Genomic DNA, 21,374 nt, shown 5'->3' on the forward strand with positions numbered 1-21,374 from the left:
CTGCAAAAGGACAATGTACAAACCAGCTGAACTCCACTCCTGATTAAAAAAAAAAAGTCAAAAATCCTCTAAAAATAAATTCTACTTAAAGTACCAATAATTTTTCCCATTTGGCTTTTTTCACCATTACCCTGATCAGATGATTCTGCATGGACGGATGGAGGGCTGTATTGCCAAAGACCCTAAAATGTTGTAAATCACCTTCAATTAGAAACACCACCGTATTTCAAACCTTTTTTTTTTTATTTTCCAGAAAAAAATAAACCAATGTACAGATTTCTGAAACCTGAGATGTCAAGAGCTGCTTTAGTTGGTTCCAACAGAGTAACAGACAAATGACTGAGTGAACCACAGCAGTAGCAGACACTATGTTATACCTTAGTAAGTTGTTTACTTACAGTACCATCATCTCCATTGCATATGTAGCACAGATATGGAGGGTTCACGTGACTCCAGACTGGCACAATGGCATATTTAAGGCATAAAACTGGACAAACTGTTCAAATTAGTTTCTGCAAATGAGGATGAACACGTTTCAGAGTGCTGCAGGTAAACTCAATCCAACAGCACACTCCAGCTTATTGCATCTTGGCTGGTATGGGCAGTACTCAAACTAGAGATGGGATAAGATTATCTGGCTTAATTCCTCCTAAAGGAGAAGATAAACTGGTATTGCTGGGAATTGGAAGTTCAAGCTTTATTTATTGTGATTTCTGGACGGTGAGATTTCGCTCTTGGAGCTGGAGGTAAATGGAATCAAATCCTTTGTGAAGTGACACGCACACACACACAAACATTACATACCATTCACGATAATAAGCTTTCATTCAGAAAATATATAACTCCTGCAGAGTATGTTTGAGTGCTTGCAAAGCTCGGCTTCCTTCGGCCTCAACCATAAGTCTGTGTGAAAACCGTCAAGGAGAGGTGAGCCCTCGGGGAGTGGAGGGAAAAGTTAAATAATGGGGACAAAAGATATTTTTAGGACCTTGCAAAAATTCAACTTGCTTTTTCAAAATAAAGGCTTTAAGCAGCCCAAGAAAATGGTCTGAAAGTCTGGTAGCCCAGAGGCAATGCTATAATTTAATAGTCTCATAACATAAAGTACTGCATTAAGAGGAGTGGTAACTCAAAATTTTCATTCATCAATTTCCCCATCTAGAAATCTCTTCTCAATAACTGATCCTAATAGAGTATCAGGGGAAAAATGGGTAAAGTAGGGATAGTATGAGCCTTCTTGCAACTGTCAGTGGGGTAGACATGTCCTATACTTGTATTTAACGTTCCTCTAAATACATTCTTACTCTTTGAGAAACAAGGAGGTAATTACAACCAACGTACCCTTGGAGCAGTTAGCCCTGAGTTAAACATATGTTGATAAAAATAGATTTTTACATTTTCGTCGGAAAAGAAAACTCCCTTTAGGCTGCTGTGCAACGCAGTAAGAGAAATATGACATTTTCACACAGGATTGTAACCGTTCAAGCTCTATCTTACCGGAGACCCCCCAAACTCGGGCCTCTGACACGGCTCCATCCGATCCGCCAAATGCAGAGGCTGGGGTTTGGGGGTGGGGGGACAGGAGCCAAAATTGGCCTGCGATGGGGGGCACGGGAAAGCTCTTTGAAGAGTAGAACTGCTCTGCTCTTTCCGAGCCCCTCAATGGACTGTTGATGACACGGTCTGGTCTTGTTAGTCGGGTATTGTATCCTGGCCGGAGAAATAGGAAGTTCAGGGATTCCTCCTGTTCTGGATTATTCACGTTTGCCACTCTGAACTTTCCTATTCCACTGGGTAATAACATCCCAGTTGGTTCCACCAGGAAATTAGGAAGCATTACATGATCAGAATAAGATAGATTCTTTCAAGATACCAAGATGATCAACTGCTCATATGCACCTACTGAAAGCTGTTATTTTGACTAAACTTGGTCTTCTCACCCAGCAACGAAAGTTCTTTGTTCCAAGTCACATTTCTCAGTTATACAGGGGGGTATAATGGTGGTTCACAAAGCAGTATCCTACAGATTTTGGAAAGTTGGGGTAATAAATTATAAACACAGTTTGGATAAAGTGACCCCCCCCAAAATAAAGACGGATGCAGGAAAAGTCTCCAGAAAGGAGTGGAAGCAGCTGTGTGAAAATCTGTTCCATTGCTAACATCCCAGAACTGGTGCATGTGATTCAAACCAAGTGACAATGCTCAAGTGCCACAATGATCGATAGCTGGGACCTCAAGCCGTGCCTGAGGGAGGAAAAAGACGCAGAACAGGCAACACGCAGACAACGAATAATTCTTTCCCTTACGAGGGCAGCTTCCAGCTAGCTGAGCATTATTTGGTGTCTTGGGAAGCACTGTCCATCGACTCTTCCTTCTTCACCTGGAGAGATTCCTTACTGATAGATAATAATTCCCGGAGCTCTTTATTTTCAAGCTAAAAAAGAACAAAAAATAAACCCCAGTTATGAATAAATCAACTATTCTTCACTATTCAACTGCCCCAACCATACATTATTTCACCCCAAAAGGATTCGTAACTTTCAAGGAAAAAAAAGGGCCCAGAAAAATTCCTATTTCAATAAATGCTGTTTTTAGTACTAAGAACGCACTACTGCCTATGTGACCGTCTTATTTTCCTTCTCCCTCTCCTGTTCTACATCTAATTTCTTCATTATTCTTTTCCTATCGCTTCCCTGACCTCTCCACCTGGTCCCTCTCTTCTCTCGAATTTTCCGGCCCAGAGTCTGAGAGGATTGCAGTTTGGCTCTCCACCTGGAGCAGAACCCAGAGTCAATCAATCAATCAATCGTATTTATTGAGCGCTTACTATGTGCAGAGCACTGTACTAAGCGCTTGGGAAGTACAAATTGGCAACATATAGAGACAGTCCCTACCCAACAGTGGGGTCACAGTCTAAAAGAGTCCCAACACCTGGCCTACTTCTACTCACAACATAGGAAAGGGAAGATTACAGCCAAGTGGCACTCGTTGTTCTCTACAGCCTGATCCCTCTTGTGGGACGTTTCAAGCCGCTGTTGCTGCTTCCCATCTTTTTCCCCTTTGCCATAGGGTGGGCCAGCCTATCCTTTCGCTTTTTCGGGAATCTTTGTGCTCCAAGAACACCTCCAAACATTACCGGGATTCCCGAGTCCTTGTTAGAGGGCAAGTCATTCTAAATACCCAAGTCGTTGTTAGAGGGCAAGTCATTCTAAATACGAAAGTAATAATAATAATAATGATGGTATTTGTTAAGTGCTTACTATGTGCAAAGCACTGTTCTAAGCGCTGGGGAAGACACAAGGTTATCAGGTTGTCCCACATGGGGCTCACAGTCCTAGTCCCCATTTTACAGGTGAGGGAACTGAGGCCCAGAGAAGTCAAGTGACTTGCCCAAAGTCACCCAGCTGACAAGTGGCAGAGCTGGGATTCGAACCCATGACCTCTGACTCCAAAGCCCACGATCTTTCCACTAAGCCACAGCTGCTTCTCAAAACCAACTGAAGGCACCCGCTGCCCCAATTGTTAAGGAATATTAAGTGTTGGCCTAAGTTTAACGTTTTATTTACCACACGGTATTTAGCATAAGCACCAGGTCAAAGGATAATGGGCATACCAATGACAACGGAATAAACTAAACAGCTATGATTTTAGGACCCATTACGGATGGAGCCCTCTTTTATGTACTGATAAACAGAACCGAGCTAGTTTTCTGCAGCCAGCTCTGTAGCAGCTCAGGCCTTCACCCCCTCAATGGGGCTATCTAAATTATCTTGGGAAGAGATTACAACGCTGGGCAGCTTAAAGCCTGCAAGGGCCCTTATGTCCAGTCCATCGCAAACCTGGTCCCCTCTTCAGCACAAGCCATTCATTCTACTGCACGTCCTCCTGCCAGAAGGACATACTCTTCCTCACCGGTGACCGAGCAATCCTTATCCAAATGGCAAGGCGCCAGAAAAGGGGTGCTACTGTATTTTCATAAGCAAAGTGTGCAAGAGAGTCTCTCTCAGAGACATTCCCACGAGTGGATCCAGGCTTGTGGGCAACAGTGTCATCTTTAACCTGGAGGACAACTATATGACCCCTTCTTCAAGTGGGTGCACTCTTCTCCCTTTCCATTCCAGCTCCGGTGTGCAGAAAGAGAAGGGGCTGGAATTACCTTTGTTAGAGCTCCATTTTTTTTTTTTTTTTTTGAGTGGGATGCTATGCTCTCCCAGGCTTATTCGGAAGCAGAGCAAGAGGGCCATCCTTTCTTCCCAGCCAGAGGCCGGGTCATCTGAGCCGGCCATCGCCCAATGCTGAGCTCCAGCACTTGGCCACCCTGAATTACTGGATGATGAAGTTGTTAAAGACATCGTACCAAAGGACTTCCACTTTTTCCATTTATTTTCTAAAGATGGAAATACTTCTGTCTAATCTTAATCTTGGTGAGCCAGGAACACCTCCCAACTTTACCGGGATTCCCGAGTCCTTGTTAGAGGGCAAGTCATTCTAAATACGAAAGTACCAACTGAAGGCACCCGCTGGCCCAATTATTAAGGAATATTAAGTGTTGGCCTAAGTTTAGTGTTTATTTACCACATAGTATAAGCACCAGGTCAAAGGATAACGGGCACGCCAACGACATCGGAATAAACTGATTCCTGTCGGTACCTGTCAGGTACTGTTCCAAGCACTGAGCATTATTTTATTAATCTGCCTGGAATTAAAAGTGCAATAAGACATGGTCCCTGGAAAGATACGGTCACTTTTAGCCACGGGAAGAACGAATGAATCATTTCTCACTGCAATGACCCAAAGTCTTAAATCTCAAGAAGCAAGATGTGTACCTCTAACTGGGCGAGTTTCTCCCGAATCTTACAAAACTGATCGTCATCCACCTGAACTGCTTTCCTCATCACTTCTCCCATTTCATAGATTCGGTCAATCTGACTCTCTATTTCCTGTAAAAGATTCAAGCAAATGAGTTCACTATCCAGTTAAAAAAAATCTTGTCATGCATCTTGTTAGTTAACACTCAGTTCCGCGGTGCAAATGATTCAACTAGAGAAGCTGGAGGCTCTAGATCCAGATCCCCGGCCCGTACATGCCCAACATGACTGTGTTTCACGGTTTATTACAATCAGGATCTTGAGGTAGAAAAACACTTCCCTAGTTCCAACTGGGAAATTTCTGTCACTTATGAGTATCCGGCGGTTCTAAGCTCCCAGTGCCCCCGGCTGTTTGCAGTACTACTAACAGTGATAGTATTTATTATATATTATTAAGTATCGATTCCGGCGAGGCAGGGACTCTCTCGGGCCTCCCTGCCAGCCTACTTTGAGAACGTCCCTGTAGTTTGCTGCCATCCTCCCGAGATGCTTAGATCTGGAACCCCCGAAAGGCAAGGGAAGCCCCTGTGTTTCAGTTAACCAGTGCTAGATCATCATCATCAATGGCATTTATTGAGCGCTTACTATGTGCAGAGCACTGTACTAAGCGCTTGGGAAGTACAAATTGGCAACATATAGAGACAGTCCCTACCCAACAGTGGGCTCACAGTCTAAAAGGGGGAGACGGAGAACAAAACCAAACATACTAACAAAATAAAATAAATAGATCCCAGGGCTGAGAACCTGTACCCAGAATATTGGACCATGAAACAAATTCAAGTACCCTTTTACCTTCCTCTCCCCCACTCTTTTTCTTTCCTCCACTCCTCCTCCTCTTTTCCTCTCGCTCTGTTCTTCTCTCATCTCCTCCAAGCTCCATCCTATTGCTCTAGCCACACTTTGTCCCTGTGCTCAAAGTGATTCTACTTATTTTATTTGGTTTATACGTTTTGTTTTGTTCTCTGTCTCCCCCTTCTAGACTGTGAGCCCACTGTTGGGTAGGGACCGTCTCTAGATGTTGCCAACTTAGAGAAGCAGCGTGGCTCAGTGGAAGGAGCCCGGGCTTTGGAGTCGGAGGTCATGGGTTCAAATCCCAGCTCTGCCAATTGTCAGCTGGGTGACTTTGGGCAAGTCAGGTCACTTCTCTGGGCCTCAGTTACCTCATCTGGGAAGTGGGGGTGAAGGCTGCGAGCCCCCCCGTGGGACAACCTGATCACCTTGTATCCCCCCCCCCAGCGCTTGGAACGGTGCTTTGCACATAGTAAGCGCTTAATAGATGCCATAAAAGAAAAACTTGTACTTCCCAAGTGCTTAGTACAGTGCTCTGCACACAGTAAGCGCTCAATAAATACGATTGAATGAATGAATGAATCCTGTTGGTGCTCTTCGTTGAGCCCATGAAGAGCAGCGTGGACAGGAAGGAGAGGGAGGGACCCTCAAGTCCGGCAGAGTGTTAAGACTGTGTTTTAGACTGTGAGCCCACTGTTGGGCAGGGACTGTCTCTATGTGATGCCAATTTGTACTTCCCAAGCGCTTAGTACAGTGCTCTGCACATAGTAAGCGCTCAATAAATACGATTGATTGATTGATTGATTAAGTCACCTGCAAAAGATGACCTTAGCATCCTTATCCCTTCTTTATTCCCCCATTCAAGATTGGGGAACTGCAAGGCAGCGGGGGGTTTTAGGAAGGACCAGAACCTCATGGGAACAACTGCGTATGTGCGCGGAAACACCAACTGTATTCGCACGGCAGTGGCCACCTTGATCCCCTCTCAGTATGGCACCTGGAGAATTGCCAGTACTCTACCTGTCTTGGCTCCAGGAGAGAGACAAGCAGAGGCATACCCATTCCATTCCTAGCTTGGACAGTGGCTAGCGAATGGAGGGCAATCTGTTAGAAGCAAAACTCACCCGTGCTGCACAGCAGCGGCACGGGAGAGAGTCGAGGGAGGAGACTCAAGTTTACTGCATGGAAAAAGGCAATGGTAAACCGCTTCCGTATTTTTACCTAAACAACTCTATGGCTACACTACCAGAACGACTGCAGATGGAGAGCGGGGCATTCTGCTACAGGGGCGTACATGGAGTCGCTGTGGGTCACAGACAGGTACGAGGCTTCTAATCCCAACCAGACGGAGATGAGGATAACAAGGTTTGGTTCAGCCTGATAGTTTTTGCCCACTTAGCCCTTTAACACTCAGCAAGATGTGAGGTTTGTATTTCGCTACGTCCTTCGGGTCGGCTGCGTCCTCTTGATACTGTCCACACAAGACACTGTCCCCCAGAAACGTTGCTCGTAACACTGTCAAGTGGCTCTGGAGATGGGAGTCTGACCAACTTTTTCATTCATGTATATATGTTTGTACATATTTATTTATTTACATAATACATATTTATACATATTTATTTATTTATTTGCATGATACATATTTATTACTCTATTTATTTATTTATTTTACTTGTACATATCTATTTATTTTATTTTGTTAGTATGTTTGGTTTTGTTCTCTGTCTCCCCCTTTTAGACCGTGAGCCCACTGTTGGGTAGGGACTGTCTCTATATGTTGCCAATTTGTACTTCCCAAGCGCTTAGTACAGTGCTCTGCACACAGTAAGCGCTCAATAAATACGATTGATGATTCACTGTAAACTCAAAAAGGGAGTATTAACTTTCATTACGCCAAACTTAGCACCATGCTACATACGGATAAACATGTGTTTAAAAGACCCTTGAGACACAGACCCCAGGCCAAATTACAGCAGTAACGAGGCGAACGCACTCCAATGAGAAAATACAAGATCGATCTTTTTTGAAAAATAAAAAGGGCAGTGACATCTAAGAACAGTGTCTACAGTTCATCTAAACGGAATACATCTCTTACCGCAGAGTGAGACTGGTGAGCTTTCAAGACCGGTTCGGCATCCACTGCCTTTTTAGCTATCATTAACTGCAGCATCTGTTTCCTGTACTTGCTCATGATGAGTTCCAAAGCATCCTGGTGTTCCTCCAGGGAAACCCACAATTCTACAAAACACACAGAAAACCCGATGTTTATTTTGAGGGTAAAAGCACAAAGTAAACTCTCATGCCGCATGTCCTAACCCATCTGCACTGAAATCCTTCTCTGCGCACACAGTCACAATATAGCAAGGGACTGCTTTGTGCCATGAGCAAATGAAAAAGATCATAAAATAACTGCTTGACTAGAATCGAAAACCTTCCCAGACTGAGCCCCCTTTTTCCTCTCCTCCTCCCCACAGCACCTGTATATATGCTTGTACAGATTTATTACTCTATTTACTTGTACATATTTACTATACTATTTATTTTGTTAATGATGTGCACTTAGCTTTAATTCTATTTGTTCTGACAACTTGACCCCTGTCCACATGTTTTATTTTGTTGTCCGTCTCCCCTTTCTAGACTGTGAGCCCGTTGCTGGGTAGGGACCGTCTCTATATGCTGCCAATTTGTACTTCCCAAGCGCTTAGTCCAGTGCTCTGCACACAGTAAGCGCTCAATAAATACGATTTAATGAACCAATCCGTACTTCCCAAGCGCTTAGTACGGTGCTCTGCACACAGTAAGCGCTCAATATAATACGATTGATGATGATGATGAATGAATGAAGTTTCTCTCACTTTAGATTCCTGTTCGTCTATCAGAAATTCTCTTCCACTTCGCCCTCCTGAGCTCTTATTTCATTGCTCACTCGTATTCAAACGCTTTAAGAGGAATGACTGACTATAAACCAGCCGAGAGCAGGAATTATGTCCCTGATATGGGCAAGACACATCTCCCAACTTTGTTCTACTCACCCCACAGCACCTGTATATATGTTTGTACATATTTATTACTCTATTTATTTATTTTACTTGTACATATCTATTCTATTTATTTTATTTTGCTAGTACGTTTGGTTTTGTTCTCCGTCTCCCCCTCTTAGACTGTGAGCCCAACGTTGGGTAGGGACTGTCTCTATATGTTGCCAATCTGTCCTTCCCAAGCGCTTAGTACAGTGCTCTGCACATAGTAAGCGCTCAATAAATATGATTGATTGATTCTACTGTTCTCTCCCAAGCGCTTAGTACGGCGTTCTTTGTGCACAAAGTAAGCGCTCAACCAATACGACTGACTATATTCCATACATCCCAGAGAATCTGTGGGGATTCAAGAAATAGTCTATGCTAACCTCAGCTACGTAAGACTAAAAAGCCATCATTTTACTGCTTTGCACATAGTAAGCGCTTAACAAATACCGACATTATTATTATTGTTATTGATGTCAAACGTTAGAGTGACGGAAGCATGGCACGTGCAAGTAGATTTAACGGTAGTCTGCATAGAAGAGACGTTTCGATCAATTGTAGTTATCGGGTGCTTAATGTGCACGGAGCACTGTACTAAGCGCACGGGAAGGTACAATATAAGAGAGTGCCAAAAATAAGTTTATAGTCTACAGGGGACACATGCCAAAGCAGCTTCGCGCCGGGCCGGACTAACCTCTGTTCTCCCGTTGCAAGTCTCTGATCTGCGTGTTCTCTTGGGAGAGCAAGATGTGAGGTTTGTATTTCGCTACGTCCTTCGGGTCGCCTGCGTCCTCTTGATACTGTCCACACAAGACACGGAGGAAGGGACGGCAGCGGTGGGTCGGGGGGCCGAAGAGTCGGGGGTCCCGGCCTGGACTGAACCCTGCACCCGTCGGGAGCTCGCACACGGGGCTGGCGGCGCCAAGCAGCACGAGAAGCATGCACTGAGAAGCAGCATGGCTCAGTGGAAAGAGCACAGGCTTGGGAGTCAGAGGTCATGGGTTCGAATCCCGGCTCTGCCACTTAGCTGGGTGACCTTTGGCTTGGGCCTCAGTTCCCTCATCTGTAAAATGGGGATTAAGACTGTGAGCCCCGGGTGGGACGGCCTGATTGCTTTGTATCCCCCAGGCACTTAGAACAGTGCTTTGCACATAGTAAGCACTTAACAGATACCATCATTATTATTACAGACAAGCAGCGTGGCTCAGTGGAAAGAGCCCAGGCTTTGGAGTCAGAGGTCATGGGTTCATATCCCGGCTCTGCCAATTGGCAGCTGTGTGACTTTGGGCAAGTCACTTAACTTCTCTGTGCCTCAGTTACCTCATCTGTAAAATGGGGATTGTGAGCCCCCTGAGGGACAACCTGATGGCCTTGTAACTTCCCCAGTGCTTAGAACAGTGCTTTGCACATAGTAAGCGCTTAATAAATGCCATCATTATTATTATTATTATTAAGCACAGTGCTCCGCACACGGTCGGCGCTCAATAAACGCGAGCGACCGAAAACGCGGACGGGCGCTCGAGGCGGCGCTCAGTACAGTGCTCTTCACGCAGTAACAGGGCTGACTGAAAACTCGACCGGGGGCCTAGTAGGAGTTCAATAAATGCGACCCATTGGAAACTCGGAAGGGACCTTGGAGCGGGGTTTAGTACTGCGCTCTGCACATAGTAACAGTTCAGTAAATGCGACGGGCTGAAAACTCGGCCGGGGGCTCGGGGCAGCGCTTAGTACAGTGCTCTTCACACAGTAACTGTTCAATACACGCGGCTGATTGGAAGCTCGGCCGGGAGCTCCGTTGCCGGGGAGGGACTGTATCCGTTCATTCATTCGGTCATTCAATCGTATTTACTGAGCGCTCGCTGTGTGCAGAGCACTGTACTAAGCGCTCGGGAAGAGGCAGCGTGGCTTGGTGGGAAGAGCCCGGGCTTGGGAGCCAGAGGTCATGGGTTCTAATCCCGGATCTTGCCGCTTGTCAGCTGTGTGACTTTGGGCAAGTCACTTCTCTGGGCCTCAGTTCCCTCATCTGTAAAATGGGGACTAAGACTGTGAGCCCCCTGTGGGACAACCTGATCACCCCGTAGCCTCCCCCAATGCTTAGAATAGTGCTTCGCACTCAGTAAGCGCTTAACAAATACCATCATTATTATTATTACTACAAGTCGGCAACATATGGAGAAGGTCCCTACCCAACAACGGGTTCACTGTCGCCGAATTGTACTTTCCAAGCGCTCAGCGCAGTGCTCTGCACACAGTAAGCGCTCAATAAGTCCAACTGAATGGACGAATGAGTTCGGAGCAGCGCTTAGTCTAGTGCTCTGCTCGCCCACTGCTGGGTAGGGACCGTCTCTATATGTTGCCAACTTGTACTTCCCAAGCGCTTAGTCCAGTGCTCTGCACACAGTAAGCGCTCAATAAATACGACTGATGATGATGATGAAGAAGCGCTCAATAAATTCATTCATTCGCATTTATTGAGTGCTTACTGTGCGCTGACCACTGTACTAAGCGCTTGGGAAGGACAAGTTGGCAACATATAGAAACGGTCCCTACCCGACAACGGGCTCAGAGTCTCCAACTGAACGAACGAGCTCGGAGCAGCGCTCAGTCTAGTGCTCTGCACGCAGGAAGCGCTCAATAAGTCCGACTGAATGAACGCATGAGCTCGGAGCAGCGCTTAGTCCAGTGCTCTGCACGCAGCAAGCGCTCAATAAATCCAACCGAATGAACGCATGAGCTCGGAGCAGGGCTCAGGCCAGTGCTCTGCACGCAGTAAGCGCTCCATAAACCCGATTGAATGAACGAATGAGTTCGGAGCAGCGCTCAGTCCAGTGCTTTGCACACAGTAAGCGCTCCAAAAATCCGACTGAATGAATGAATGAGCTCAGAGCAGCGCTCTGCACACAGAAGGCTACTGAGAGCTCACCTCCTCCAGGAGGCCTTCCCAGACTGAGCCCCCTCCTTCCTCCCCCTCCCCACCTTACCCCCTTCCCCTCCCCACAGCACCTGTATATTTGTTTGTACGTATTTATTACTCTATTTAACTTGTACATATTTATTCTATTTATTTTATTTTGTTAATATGTTTTGTTTTGTTGTCTGTCTCCCCCTTCTAGACTGTGAGCCCGCTGTTGGGTAGAGGACCGTCTCTATATGTTGCCAACTTGGACTTCCCAAGCGCTTAGTACAGTGCTCTGCACACAGTAAGCACTCAATAAACACAATTGAATGAATGAATGAAAGGAGGTGCTCCATAAATACGCTCGGTTGACTGACTGATGAAGTGCTCTGCACACAGTAAGCGCTCAATAAATACGACTGAATGAATGAATGAATGAAAGGAGGCGCTCCATATTAAATACGTTTGGTTGACTGACTGATGAAGTGCTCTGCACACAGTAGGCGCTCAATAAATACGACAATGAATGAATGAAAGGAGGTGCTCCATAAATACGCTCGGTCAACTGACTGATGAAGTGCTCTGCACACAGTAAGCGCTCAATAAATACTATTGAATGAATGAATGAATGAAAGGAGGCGCTCCAAAAATACGCTCGGTCCACTGACTGATGAAGTGTTCTGCACACGGTAAGCGCTCAATAAATACGATTGAATGAATGAATGAATGAAAGGAGACGCTCCATAAATACGCTCGGTTGACTGACTTAAGTGCTCTGCATACAGTAAGCGCTCAATAAATACGATTGAATGAATGAATGAATGGAGGCGCTCCATACTAAATACGTTCGGTTGACTGACTGATGAAGTGCTCTGCACACAGTAAACGCTCAATAAATATGATTGAATGAATGAATGAAATGAATGAAAGGAGGCGCTCCATAAATACGCTCGGTTGACTGACTGATGAAGTGTTCTTCACACACTAAGCGCTCAATAAATATGAGTGAATGACTGAATGGAGGCGCTTCATAAATACGCTCTGTTGACTGACTGATGAAGTGCTCTGCACACAGTAAGCGCTCAATAAATACGATTGAATGAATGAATGAATGAAAGGTGGCGTTCCATATTAAATATGTTCGGTTGACTGACTGATGAAGTGCTCTGCACACAGTAGGGGCTCAATAAATATGAATGAATGAAAGGAGGCACTCCATAAATACGCTCGATTGACTGACTGATGAAGTGCTCTGCACACAGTAAGCGCTCAATAAATACGATTGAAGGAATGAACGAATGAATGAAAGGAGGCGCGCCATATTCAATACGTTCAGTTGACTAAAGTGCTCTGCACACAGTAAGCGCTCAATAAATACTATTGAATGAATGAATGAATGAAAGGAGGCGCTCCATAAATACCCTCAGTTGACTGACTGAAGTGCTCAGTAAATATGAATGAATGAATGAAAGGAGGCGCTCCATAAATACGCTCGGCTGACTGACCGAAGTGCTCTGCACACAGTAAGCGCTCAATAAATACAACTGACTGAATGAATGAAAGGAGGCGCTCCATATTAAATACGTCCGGTTGACTGACTGATGAAGTGCTCTGCACACAGTAGGCGCTCAATAAATACAATGAATGAATGAAAGGAGGCGCTCCATAAATACCCTCGGTTGACTGACTGAAGTGCTCAATAAATACGAATGAATGAATGAAAGGAGGCGCTCCATAAATATGCTCGGCTGACTAACTGATGAAGTGCTCTGCACATGGTAGGCGCTCAATAAATACGACAATGAATGAATGAATGGAGGCGCTCCATATTAAATACGTTCGGTTGACTGACTGATGAAGTGCTCTGCGCACAGTAGGCGCTCAATAAATACGACAATGAATGAATGAATGAATGAAAGGAGGCGCTCCAGAAATACCCTCGGTTGACTGACTGAAGTGCTCAAAAAATACGAATGAAAGGAGGCGCTCCATAAATACGCTCGGTTGACTGACTGATGAAGTGCTCTGCATCATCATCAATTGTATTTATTGAGCGCTTACTGTGTGCAGAGCACTGTACTAAGCGCTTAGCGCTCAATAAATACGACTGAATGAATGAATGAAAGGAGGCGCTCCATATTAAATACGTTCGGTTGACTGACCGATGAAGTGCTCTGCACACAGTAGGCGCTCAATAAATACGACAATGAATGAATGAAAGGAGGCGCTCCATAAATACCCTCGAATGACTGACTGCTCAATAAATACGAATGAATGAGTGAATGAATGAAAGGAGGCGCTCCATATTAAATATGCTCGGTTGACTGACATGAAGTGCTCTGCACACAGTAAGCGCTCAATAAATACAATTGAAGGAATGAATGAATGAAAGGAGGCGCTCCATAAATATGCTCAGCTGACTGACTGACTGATGAAGTGCTCTGCACACAGTAAGCGCTCAATAAATACAACTGAATGAATGAATGAATGAATGAAAGGAGGCGCTCCATATTAAATACGTTCGGTTGACTGAAGCGCTCTGCACACAGTAAGCGCTCAATAAATACGATTGAGTGAATGCATGAATGAATGAATGGAGGCGCTCCATAAATACCCTCGGTTGACTGACTGAAGTGTTCAATAAATACGACTGAATGAATGAATGAAAGGAGGTGTTCCATAGTAAATATGCCCGGTTGACTGATTGATGAAGTGCTCTGCACACACTAAGCACTCAATAAATACGATTGAAGGAAAGAATGAATGAATGAAAGGAGGCGCTCCATATTAAATACGTTCGGTTGACTGAAGTGCTCTGCACACAGTAAGCGCTCAATAAATACGATTGAATGAATGAATGAATGAAAGGAGGCGCTCCATAAATACCCTCGGTTGACTGACTGATGAAGTGCTCAGTAAATACGAATGAATGAATGAATGAAAGGAGGCGCTCCATAAATACCCTCGGTTGACTGATGAAGTGCTCAGTAAATACGAATGAATGAATGAATGAATGAATGAAAGGAGGTGCTCCATAAACACGCTCGGTTGACTGACTGATGAAGTGCTCAGTAAATACGACTGAATGAATGAATGAAAGGAGGCGCTCCATAAATACGCTCGGTTGACTGACTGAAGTGCTCAGTAAATACGAATGAATGAATGAATGAAAGGAGGCGCTCCATAAATACCCTCCGTTGACTGACTAAGTGCTCAGTAAATATGAATGAATGAATGAAAGGAGGCGCTCCATAAATACCCTCGGTTGACTGATGAAGTGCTCAGTAAATACGAATGAATGAATGAATAAAAGGAGGCGCTCCATAAATACCCTCGGTTGACTGACTGATGAAGTGCTCAGTAAATATGAATGAATGAATGAATGAATGGAGGCGCTCCATAAATACCCTTGGTTGACTGACTGATCAAGTGCTCAGTAAATACGAATGAATGAATGAATGAATGAAAGGAGGTGCTCCATAAATACGTTCGGTTGACTGACTGAAGTGCTCTGCACACAGTAAGCGCTCAATAAATACGATTGAATGAATGCATGAATGAATGAATGAAAGGAGGCGCTCCATAAATACCCTCGGTAGACTGACTGATGAAATACTCAGTAAATACGAATGAATGCATGAAAGGAGGTGCTCCATAAATACCCTCGGTTGACTGAAGTGCTCAGTAAATACGAATGAATGAATGAATGGAGGCGTTCCATAAATACCCTCGGTAGACTGACTGATGAAGTGCTCAGTAAATACGAATGAATGAAAGGAGGCGCTCCATAAATACCCTCGGTTGACTGACGAAGTGCTCAGTAAATACGAATGAATGAATGAATGAAAGGAGGCGTTCCATAAATACCCTCGGTTGACTGACGAAGTGCTCAGTAAATACGAATGAATGAATGAATGAAAGGAGGCGCTCCATAAATACTCTCGGTTGACTGATGAAGTGCTCAGTAAATACGAATGAATGAATGAATGAAAGGAGGCGCTCCATAAATACCCTCGTTTGACTGACCGAAGTGCTCAATAAATACGATTGAATGAATGAATGAATGAAGTGGTGCCTCAGCCCCGCCGAGGTGGGGGGTCAGAGGTCACGGGGGGGTCAGAGGTCACGGCCGTCCGTCCCCACCTGTTCGGGGAGCGCGGCCCCGGCCTCCCTCATGGCGGCCACCCTCCGGTGCAGAGCGGCCGACTGGTCCACCAGAGACTCGGCGGCGGCGTCGTGCTCCCGGAGCCGGTCCAGCAGCGTCTTCGCGTCCGTCAGGATCTTCTCGATGGTGCAGCTCATGGCGACGGCAATGGCGGCGGCGGCGGCCGCCGGCTCGGCGCCTCAGCCCCTCAGCCCCCACTTCCGGCCGCCGCCTCGACGTCACTTCCGGCCCCTCGCCAGCCCGCGCTTTCCCGACCAGCGGCGCCTGCGCAGAGCGCGCCTGCCCGCGGGCCGCCCTTTGCCGCCCCCTGGCGGGCCGCCGACGCCCTGCTCGGCCCCTCCCTCGGCCAGTCATTCACTCATTCATCCTAATAACAATAATAACGATGGCATTTGCTAAGCGCTTACTATGCGCACAGCATCATCATCATCAATCGCATTTATTGAGCGCTTACTGTGTGCAGAGCACTGTACTAAGCGCTTGGGAAGTACAAATTGGCAACATAGAGAGACAGTCCCTACCCAACAGTGGGCTCACAGTCTAAAAGGGGGAGACTGAGAACAAAACCAAACATACTAACAAAATAAAATAGAATAGATATGTAGAAATAAATTAAATAAATAAATAGAGTAAAAAAAAATGTACAAACATATATACATATAATGTATATGCGATGCAAGGAAGTCCAAGAAAACAGTGGCTATTCCCCATTATCACCAGGGATGCCCATTCAAGAAGAATCCCACCACATATTCCACCTAAAAAACTTCCTCCTAAGAATGAAAGCAATTAGGCGCCTGCCACAAAGACCTTTCATCCCAGTGTGGGAATTTGCACCGCTACTTCACTCAGACAAGATCATCATCAATCGCATTTATTGAGCGCTTACTATGTGCAGAGAACACTTACAAGCACTGTTCTGAGCGCTGGGGAGGATACAGGGTCCCACGGGGGGCTCACAGTCTTCATCCCCATTTTACAGATGAGGGAATCAATCAATCACTCGTATTTATTGAGCGCTTACTGTGTGCAGAGCACTGGACTAAGCGCTTGGGAAGTACAAGCTGGCAACGTATAGAGACGGTCCCTACCCAACAGTGGGCTCACAGTCTAAAAGGGGGAGACGGAGAACAAAACCAAACACACTAACAAAATAAAATAAATAGAATAGATATGTGCAAGTAAAATAAATAAATAAATAGAGTAATAAATATGTGCAAACATATATACATATAAACAGGTGCTGTGGGGAAGGGAAGGGGGTAAGATGGGGGATGGAGAGGGGGACGAGGGGGAGACTCTGGGCCTCAGTTACCTCATCTGTAAAATGGGGATTAAGACTGTGAGCCCCACGTGGGACAACCTGATCACCTTGTAACCTCCCCAGCGCTTAGAACAGTGCTTTGCACATATTAAGCGCTTAATAAATGCCATTATTATTATTATGTTGTTGTTGTTGTTATTGTCCATATACTCTTTTAGCTTCGCCATCTATCTGTCTTGTGACTTTGGGCAAGTCACAACACCTCCGTGCGTCATTTCCCTCACCTGCAAAGTGGGGATTTAATACCTGTTCCCCCTCCTAATTATACTGTGAGCCTCTTGTGAGATCTGATTATTTTGTATCTACCCCAGGGCTTAGCACAATGCAAGGCACAGAGAAAGCGCTTAACACGTACCCCAATTATTATTCTTTGTTCTTCTTGCCTGGTTTCAGGCAAGAAGGTATTAACAAACACAATTATTATTATTATTATTATTATTATTATTATTATCATTATTTCAGACACAAGCAACTGCCTCTCCGTCGCCACCTCGTGGGGATAGGTGGGTGGTGCAGTCCCTCATACAAGTAATAATACTAGTAATGATGGCATTTGTTCATTCATTCATTCATTCAATCGTATTTATTGAGCGCTTACTGTGTGCAGAGCACTGTACTAAGCGCTTGGGAAGTACAAGTTGGGCAACATATAGAGACGGTCCCTACCCAACAGCGGGCTCACAGCAGCGTGGCTCAGTGGCAAGAGCCCGGGCTTTGGAGTCAGAGATCATGGGTTCAAATCCCGGCTCTGCCAACTGTCAGCTGTGTGACTTTGGGCAAGTCACTTAACTCCTCTGTGTGCCTCAGTTACCTCATCTGTAAAATGGGGATTAAGACTGTGAGCCCCCCGTGGGACAACCTGATCACCTTGTAACCTCCCCAGTGCTTAGAACAGTGTTTTGCACATAGTAAGCGCTTAATTAATGCCATTATTATTATTTCTCCGCTTTGGCGCTTACTATGTGCAAAACACTGTTCTAAGCGCTGGGGAGGATACAAGGTGGTCAGGTTGTCCCACGGGGGGCTCACAGTCTTTATCCCCATTTTACAGATGAGGGACTGAGGCACAGGGAAGTTAAGTGACTTCCCCTAATAATAATGATGGCATTTGTTAAGCTCTTACTGTGTGCAAAGCACTGTTCTAAGCGCTGGGGAAGATACAAGGTGATCAGGTTGTCCCACGTGGGGCTCACAGTCTTCATCCCCATTTTACAGATGAGGGAACTGAGGCAAAGAGAAGTTAAGTGACTTGCCCTAATAATAATGATGGCATTTGTTAAGCTCTTACTGTGTGCAAAGCACTATTCTAAGCGCTGGGGAGGATATAGGTGATCAGGTAGTTCCACGTGGGGCTCACAGTCTCAATCCCCATTTTACAGATGAGGGAACTGAGGCCCAGAGAAGTTGTGACTTTTCATTCCGTCAATCGTATTTATTGAGCGCTTACTGTGTGCAGAGCACTGTACTAAGCGCTTGGGAAGTCCAAGTTGGCAACATCTAGAGACGGTCCCTACCCAACAGCGGGCTCGCAGTCTAAAAGGAGGAGAAAGACAACAAAACAAAACATATTAACAAAATAAAATAAATAGAATAAATATGTACAAGTAAAATAAAGAGTAATAAATATGTACAAACATATATACATATATACAGGTGCTGTGGGGAGGGGAAGGAGGTAAGGCGGGGGGGGATGGGGAGGGGGCTCAGTCTGGGAAGGCCTCCTGGAGGAGGTGAGCTCTCAGTAGGACTTGCCCAAAGTCACACAGCTGACAAGCGGCGGAGTTGGGATTAATAATAATAATAATGATGGCATTTATTAAGTGCTTACTATGTGGAAAGCACTGTTCTAAGCATCGGGGAGGTTACAAGATGATCAGGTTGTCCCACAGGGGGCTCCCAGTCTTCATCCCCATTTTACAGATGAGGTAACTGAGGCACAGAGAAGTGATAATAATAATAATAATGATGGCATTTATTAAGCGCTTACTATGTGCAAAGCACTGTTCTAAGCGCTGGGGGGATACAAGGTGATGAGGTTGTCCCACGAGGGGCTCACAGTCTTCATCCCCATTTTACAGATGAGGGAACTGAGGCCCAGAGAAGTTAAGTGACTTGCCCAAAGTCATGTGACTTGCCCAAAATCACACAGCTGACAATTGGCAGAGCTGGAATGGGTGTAAATGGAAAGAAATCTAGAGGGGGAGAAGGGTATAAACAGAAAAGAGTCTAGAGGGGGAGACGGGTATAAATAGAAATGAATCTAGAGGGGAGACGGGTATAAGTGGGAAGAAATCTACAGGGGGAGACGGGTATACGTGGAAAGAAATCTAGACGGGGGATGGTATAAATGCAAAGAAATCTAGAGGGGGAGACGGGTATTAATGGAAAGAAATCTAAATGTAATCTAGAGTGGGAGACAGTCTTCATCCCCATTTTACAGATGAGGGAACTGAGGCCCAGTGAAGCGAAGTGACTTGCCCAAAGTCACACAGCTGACAATTGGCAGAGCTGGGATGGGTGTAAATGGAAAGAAATCTAGAGGGGGAGAAGGTTATAAACAGAAAAGAGTCTAGAGGGGGAGACGGGTATAAATAGAAATGAATCTAGAGGGGAGACGGGTATAAGTGGAAAGAAATCTACAGGGGGAGATGGGTATACGTGGAAAGAAATCTAGACGGGGGATGGTATAAATGCAAAGAAATCTAGAGGGGGAGACGGGTATTAATGGAAAGAAATCTAGAGGGGGAGATGGGTATAAATGGAAACAGATCTGGGGGATGGGTATAAATCGAAAGAAATCTAGAGGGGGAGACGGGTAAAAATGGAAATTAATTCTGGATACACACAGAAGTGCTTTGGGGCTGAGGGTGCGGTGCTTTTTACCAAAGGCAGAGCACCGTTCTGAGCACTTAGAAAACGCACTTCCAACTTCCAGATTCATTCATTCAATCGTATTTACTGAGCGCTTACTGTGTGCAGAGCACTGTACTAAGCGCTTGGGAAGTACAAGTTGGCAACATATAGAGACGGTCGCTACCCAACAGCGGGCTGACAGTCTAGAAGGGGGAGACAGACAACAAAACAAAACATATTAACAAAATAAAATAAATGGAATAAATATGTACAAGTAAAATAGAGTAATAAATATGTACAAACATATATACAAATATGCAGGTTCTGTGGGGAGGGGAAGGAGGTAAGGTGGGGGGATGGGGCGGGGGAGGAGGGGGAGAGGAAGGAGGGGGCTCAGTCTGGGAAGGCCTCCTAGAGGAGGTGAGCTCTCAGTAGGGCTTTGAAGGGAGGAAGAGAATAATAATGGCATTTATAATAATAATAATGGCATTTGTTAAGCGCTACTATGTGCAAAGCACTGTTCTAAGCGCTGGAAAATTGTGAGCGCGCAGACGAAGTTCCATAAGGATTCGCTGAGATGTAAGATACAACACGTGCCGAAACCCGGGATCGAACCAGGGACTTTTAGATCTTCAGTCTAACGCTCTCCCAACTGAACTGTTGCGGCCCGCTAACTATTATTAAGCGCTTACTATGTGCAAAGCACTGTTCTAAGCGCTGGGGAGGTTACAAGGTGATCAGGTTGTCCCAAGGGGGCTCACAGTCTTTTTTTTTTAATGGTATTTGTTAAGCACTTACTATGTGCAAAGCACGGTTCTAAGCGTTGGGGGGATACAAGGTGATCCCACGTGGGGCTCACAGTCTTAATCCCCATTTTACAGATGAGGTAACTGAGGCCCAGAGAAGTTAAGTGACTTGCCCAAGGTCACACAGCCGCTAAGTGGCAGAAACGGGATTTGTACCCATGACCTCTGACTCCAAAGCCTGTGCTCTTTCCACGGAGCCCACATGCTTCCGCATGCTTCCAGACGTCCAGCCGCTTTCAACAGATGACAATCTAATTTCGACGCGCTTACTGTGTGCAGGGCACTGTACTGAGCGCTTGGGAGAGGACAATCCAGAGGTGCCGGTAGCCGTGGAAACGCAAATGCACCTCAAAAATGAAGACGGGAGGGGAATCGCTCGATCGGTGGGATTTCCGCCGCGCTACCCCCGCTGCTTCCCAAGTAGTTGGTGGGGCCCAGCACAAAGATGCTGGAGCCAAGGAATTAATAATGATGGCATTTCCTAAGCACCAAGCACTGTTCTGAGCGGAATTTATGTCTCTCCATCCCTCTCGGAGATGTCGGCAGTAGGATGGCGTGATGCCCAAGGTGGGAGTGATGTGTAATGGGGTGGGAGTCAGGGTTCTAGAAGCCAAGCTACCAAAGGCGTTTGGTCTGTGTCATCATCATCA

The 21,374-nt window shown here is 45.6% G+C and overlaps 1 protein-coding gene and 1 non-coding gene across 2 annotated transcripts; both read right to left on the reverse strand.

The window, feature by feature from the left end:
- Positions 1 to 239: 239 nt before the first annotated feature.
- Positions 240 to 15,901, reverse strand: SIKE1 (suppressor of IKBKE 1). Its single transcript, XM_038749523.1, has 5 exons — positions 15,720 to 15,901; positions 9,375 to 9,480; positions 7,753 to 7,895; positions 4,827 to 4,940; positions 240 to 2,434 (listed from the first exon to the last, which is right to left on the reverse strand). The coding sequence occupies exons 1-5, from the start codon at positions 15,876 to 15,878 to the stop codon at positions 2,333 to 2,335; spliced, it is 624 nt and encodes a 207-aa protein (XP_038605451.1). The 5' UTR covers positions 15,879 to 15,901; the 3' UTR covers positions 240 to 2,332.
- Positions 15,902 to 20,512: 4,611 nt separating this feature from the next.
- Positions 20,513 to 20,585, reverse strand: TRNAF-GAA. The gene has a single exon. It is a non-coding gene; the product is annotated as a tRNA-Phe (tRNA).
- Positions 20,586 to 21,374: the final 789 nt, after the last annotated feature.

The sequence above is a fragment of the Tachyglossus aculeatus genome, chromosome 7, assembly GCF_015852505.1.
Source record: "Tachyglossus aculeatus isolate mTacAcu1 chromosome 7, mTacAcu1.pri, whole genome shotgun sequence".
Lineage (NCBI taxonomy): Eukaryota > Metazoa > Chordata > Mammalia > Monotremata > Tachyglossidae > Tachyglossus > Tachyglossus aculeatus.